Below are 6000 nucleotides of genomic sequence, written 5' to 3' on the forward strand. Positions count from 1 at the left end.
TTATGGTCTTATCAGCAGAAGAATGGTACTTGATAGGCTCCTATCTGGTTCAGTATGTATGTCACCAAAATTAAAGTAAATTATCTGTGTTTTGTTTGGTAGAAGCATAATGCCAGCTAGTATAGATTTTGTTGCTGCTGTTGATGCTTTGAACAGCGTTTTGCCAGTTTGAACAATAGTCCTGCTCAAAGTGTAGTCATGAACATGTGCTTCACATTTTCCATCCTTTTTTTCACAAGGCTATAAAATAACTAAGGCTATTAATTTGTTTCCCTGTATATCTCTTTAAATAATTAATATAAAGAAGTTTGACCAGATGTAAGAAGCGATTAAAGCATCTGATCTTGCTGTATTTTTGTGGCACTCGTCAAAAACAATAGAACTACTTGTATGAAGAAGCGTTGTATGATAGGCCCACTAGGCTTAAATAAATTCAAAGGTGTAACCAGAGGTGTTAGTTTATAACATGAGAAAATGTTATTTAGGTAAAATAGACTATATTATCAGTATTTTGTATAAGGCATTCTAATTTGCAAAGGGAAGCAGAAACAGGTTTTGCATTCTTTGACGAGCAATGCGTGGTTGTGATTACTTATTTGTAAGAAAAATAGCCAAGTGACTACAATCTGAAGAAAACCTGTCATTACAGAATGGAGTCCCAGATTTAAATCATAGTCTAGCAGGGTTTTTAAAAGTACATCTTTAATAAAGTATCCTCGAGTGCATGCTCAAAACAGAAAAATAGAGTATTAAAAATATTAATAAAAAAACCAATAACCTTGGGTTTTCTCTTTGTTTGGTAGGGTGGCGTTTGTGATGAAGAAGCATTTGAATACTCATTTACTGGGCAAGCATGGAGTTGGCACACCCAAAGAAAGGTAAACGACTTTAAAATTCTTTCCGATTTTACCTTATAAAATGTGTGGAGACCTTATCTGGAATATTGAGCTTACCCAAATTAAAGTCACCTGGACTTTTAGCTCAACTCCAACTACAGAGGGAGCTAACATGCTTAAGTGCTCTGCCAGCTGTCGGTGGGTGTCAATAGAAAATTGCTGTAGAAAGCGATTCTACATAAAAGGTGTAGGAGTTGCACTTTTTTGGGTGTTTTTTTGACCGTTTGTATCATTTTCTCAAAATTTCCATAGTTGTAACTGTCCCTGTCACTGTTGATCAGTGAGGTCAAAGTCACAGAGGACTCAAAAAGAAAGTTTTCTCAGTGTTCTTGGGCAGAAACAGAGATCTGGTGCTTTGCCTATTTTTAAAATTAATTAATTTTTTTTTCAATCTATGGTCAGTTAGTTATGTTCTAACATTTTTTTGCAAGCAGGTTATTTTTTCTGTGGTTTAAAATGTAACTGTTTTACAAACTAAATGGCACTGTGTTTGCAGATAAACAGATTTTGCCTCAGATTTATTGGGCATATTGTGTATTGTGGCATAACTGTTGCTATTTCATTGAATTTCGGGGCAACTAGAAGCTTGACAGTTTTTGGATCACCAGAAGATCACATACTCTTTCAGTCTGGGTTGATGGAGGTATACTAACTGCAGGGTTCATTGCTGGACACTTGATACCGTTTCAAGCATTATTGCCTTGTAACTTGTTCTTCCGGTGTAGGTGCTCATAACTAAGAGTATTTTCTGGGTTTGATATGAAAGAAGGGGAAAACAAATGATAGCTAGGAGTCGTAGAACACTGCAAAACTCTAGGTCATGTTCACGTCTTGTTAAAGACACTGGAAATGGTAGTCCATTAGACCCTTTCCTCACAAGTTTGTCACACTTAAATCACTGAGTGACCTAAGAGTAGAGTTTTAAATTAACACATCATATACACCTGATGTTTGACTAAGCACCTGTTTAAGTGTGCTTATATTTTTAATGAGATTTCCTCCACAAAGGGCTTAACCAGAATTTCCCTAACACATGGTCATTTAAGGACTTTTGAGATATTCTGTTCCATCTAAAACAGAGAATGATGCATTGGAACAACAATTACAGTTTCATCAAAGCAGATATCATATTAAAGTTTATGCTGGTTATCTTTTGTCATAGCGCAACAATTACAACAAATGTTTTGCTCTGGTGGCTTATTTTATAACTGGAAGCATTCAATACCAATATGTTCTTTGCAAGGGGGTACTTACTGTGTAATCATCATAAATACAACATAGAGATAACTTGCGTTACCCTAGTGAATATGTGTGCAATAAAGGATACATACAATAGATTTCCAAATATAGTATCGTAGCCTGAGAGGCATAGTTTTAGCGATCGTCATCTTGAAATGAATTCCTTAACAAGCAGGATGCTATAATCTAAATCGGTTGTTGCTGCCTTTTGTTTGTGTGTTTCTTCTGAAACCCTTCTGGCTGTTTCCATTTTCCCCATTTCTTCCCATATTCCTCAAAGGCTTTCAGGCTGCCCTTCCAGTGTGGCATGAGGAGGGGGAGGAGGCGGAAGGGGGGCGGGGGGAAGCCCTCCCCTGCCGCCCCTCTGCAAGGTGACAGGTTCACAGCCCTTGCAGCCCCAGCTGCCCGAGGAGCAGAGAGCCCAGCCCAGGCCTGCAACCTCCCTGCCCCATCTGCTAGTGCAGGCGGTTGCAGCTTTACCCCCAGGCCAGCATAAACAAGTGGTATTTGAGTGACTTCATACTCTCTTCTTTTGAAATGTCTTCATCCGTCTGTTGACTATTTCTTACCTACAATACCTTTTTAGCTGGCACTTAGCTTAGTGTAGAGCAGCATCAAATAGTAGTGGCAGAGCTACAACAACAATATCATTTTCTAGCAGCAGTCCCTCACTGGTGGTGGCGGATATTTAAGCCACATGATCTAGTACAGTAAATACCAAACCCCAGTTACTTTCCTTTCCAGCTTTCCCTTCCTATTACGAGAGAGTTTGATGCCTTTTAATGGCTTTAGGAACCAAAGAAATCCTTCTTCAGCATGTTAAACCATCTCTTTGGGTATAAACATATTATAGATTAAGTTATGTAGTTTTCTTACCTATTTAAAACATTAATGCTGTGATTATAATTTTGCAAGCTTGCTGTTTTTTAATTTCTCCAGGACAATATAATCAGTTTATTCTTTATGTTTTGAATTTGATTCTGCCCTCTGATACATTGCATATTATAGCAAATACTAATAGAAGCTAGCTAAATAGGCTGTGACAATTAAATTAATAATGCATTTTATTTGCAAGTGTTTAGTCTTCATGGTTTGACTGATATATGCAAAGATGGTAATTTATTAAAAGTAAATTCATGTAATTGTACTACAGAATTTGATGGACCAAAAAAAGTTGTCAGCATGACTATCATCAAAAACAGAAAATTGAAATAAGTTCAAAAGGGTGCTTGAAAAAAATAGTTATATACTCTGAGAAATTGGTGCCCTTTTAACAAACTTCTCAGAAAGGAATTTCTGGTGACAAACATTGAGGTAGTTCTGAGAGGGAGAGAAAAAAATACATTTACAGTTTAGTAAGCAGTACTGAACTAGTGTGCCTTGCTCTCTCTAGGTTTCCATAACCCACAACTATTGCTTTTTGTATGCACAAAAGGGAGGTGTCGTGGAGGCTGTGGAAATGTTTGCATGTGCAGATATAGAAAACAAGTATGCAGATATAGAAAACAAGTATAATTTGTAATAAGATTGCTACTAAAACATTTTTGTTTTGAAATATTTCTTTTTTTTAAAGACAAAATTGATTTAAGGGGAAAATACTGTGTGGTTCAAAATCACAGACGTTTAAAAACATAGCCTTCTAGTAAAATGCCTGCACATTTCAGCCACAAAAAACCCTACTGCCTAGTCCATTACGATCATTACCATTTAATAGCTAACTCAAAAGTGGAATGTTTTAACACAAAAATTCCTCTAAGGTATCTTTTCCTGTTATTGGAACTGTGATACTGATTTATTGTCAACTTGAATGTGTCTCAAAACTGGCATGTTATCTGCTAAGTCCAAGGCCGGTACGTATTTGGTACTTCAGTGTCAGTAATCTTCATGGGACCTATAACTATACCTTATTGGCAGGATAAATCTTTGGCTACACCTTTATTGTGTCTAGGAGACAATGTGGTTGAGGACAAGGTGAATGCATCAGTAGTGTTAATGGTGCCAAGTTCTAATTTCTGTTACATCGTTACATTACTTAGGTGTAATCTGTGGCAAAACACAGAACAAATGAAGATGATTTACTATTGAGTAGAAGAAATATACGTACACACACACACAAATATGAGCAAGAAAAAAAATAAAATCACTAAGCCATTCGTCACTAAGACCAAATTTTACCACTATTAAGCACAACTCTGGATCTAGAAATTTTTCATATGAAAAATACTTTTAACTATTCTGTAGAGATATTTTTTCAGGATACCATTAGTACTGTACAATATGCATTTAATAGTGTGTAAGGTTTGTTAACTAGAATTGTACCTTATACATCTGTTTAAACTATTTTTATATGTTTACCACAGAAAGGCCTTTACTGACAGTTGTTTAATTACCTCATCTTCCTTATGAATTTTAAATGATGAGTTGCCTCTGAAATACCTTCTTGCATATGAGTAATCCCATTGAGTCAAAGAGGATCATTCATATATATAAAGTTATGTGGAGCACAAACACTTGCTGAACTAGAATCTGTGTTACAAAACATTTTCTGTAAAGGTCATTAATAATATGTTTGGTTTTCGTAAGGCTGTTCTTGCATTTTTTTGTGTGCTTAAAACGTGTGATCAATGTTACAGTGCTAGTAACACCATATGAAGATCATATGATTTTCAAATTATCTTAATTGATTAGAAAAGCTGTGTAATGATTTCAACTTCAGAGCAACATCTGTAAGTAAACACCTATTACTGTGTAGCAGCAGCCTAAATATATTTGAGTTATTTTTTCAAATAAGGTTGGTAGACACTTCTAAAATTTGTGTATTTTTTGCGCAACTGCTTTGAAGTAAAAAGAGGAATTTCCTAGGTGCCTGTTGTTCAATATGCTTGCATAAGACCGTGTGAATTTTGGATTATCCAATGCTACTAATGTGTGGTATAAATACTGTGAAATGTACTGCGCGGTGTGTCATTGGAAGGCATTGTTGAGGTCTGAAAGAAAAGTAGCCAGAAAAAATGAATGGGAGTTTGATGTTCTTTATGCTCTTTAGAAATGTTTTTGTTATAAATTGCATTGTCCTGATATTTCCATTTTGAATATAGAACTAGAAGTGAATGAATCCCTTCAGTCTGACCCTGTTCTATTTAATGGAACTGTTAATCCTTCTTTTGAAACTCTTTGATTAAAGACATTGCTGATAGTAACTATTTGATATGCCTGTGTTGGATAATATTCCCCTGTACTTGCAAAGTAAAAAGATCCAGTTGTTATAGCAGATTTTGGGAAAACAAGCGGCAAAAGTCAGAGAGTGATGTGTCATACATACATATATGTATGCAATCATCTTGTAATAACTCATGTTCTGAAAGAATGAGTTTTCTAAATGACTGTCTCACAGAAAGGTTTCCAGTTAGAGGTGTTGGTAGTTCATATGGATGCACAGAGGAGAGACTACCTGTAGCCACTGGAGGGTAATGTGCTGGGTCTGGCCATCAAGCCTCGTCATCACCTTTTACTGCTTCTTGCAAACAATATTGAGCTTTTCAGCTGAAACCTAACATTACTAGTTTAGCGGGATGTGAATGAAAAACTTACTTAATTGATTGTTTCCTGCATTTGGCTTAAAAAGGATCTTGGAGAGTTACAGAATAATTCTTTGGAAAAGCCCTAAGGAAGGAAATGCAGCTTTTCCTTAAAGTATTTACTAGTCAGAAGCTTGTGATGAGAGGAGGGAAATGGAAAGGACTCAACATTTTAGCGTTGGTTAGGAGCTAAAGTTTTCCCGAAGATCTGTGTTAAGCTTTCAGTACTTTGGTGGCCTGCTTGACCTTTGAAAATATTGTCCTGTGGAGTTCAGCTCTTGGCTGGT

General features: G+C 36.1%; 1 protein-coding gene across 2 annotated transcripts in view; it reads left to right on the forward strand.

The window, feature by feature from the left end:
- The window catches only part of ZNF407 (zinc finger protein 407), a 350660-nt gene that overhangs the window by 136370 nt on the left and 208290 nt on the right, over positions 1 to 6000 (forward strand). For both annotated transcript variants that reach the window (XM_064443113.1, XM_064443114.1), the window contains exon 4: positions 804 to 878. In XM_064443113.1, coding sequence (XP_064299183.1) covers positions 804 to 878 — 75 coding nt within the window. The remainder of the gene's footprint in view (positions 1 to 803; positions 879 to 6000) is intronic.

Source organism: Phalacrocorax carbo, chromosome 2 (assembly GCF_963921805.1).
Source record: "Phalacrocorax carbo chromosome 2, bPhaCar2.1, whole genome shotgun sequence".
Taxonomy (NCBI): Eukaryota; Metazoa; Chordata; class Aves; order Suliformes; family Phalacrocoracidae; genus Phalacrocorax; species Phalacrocorax carbo.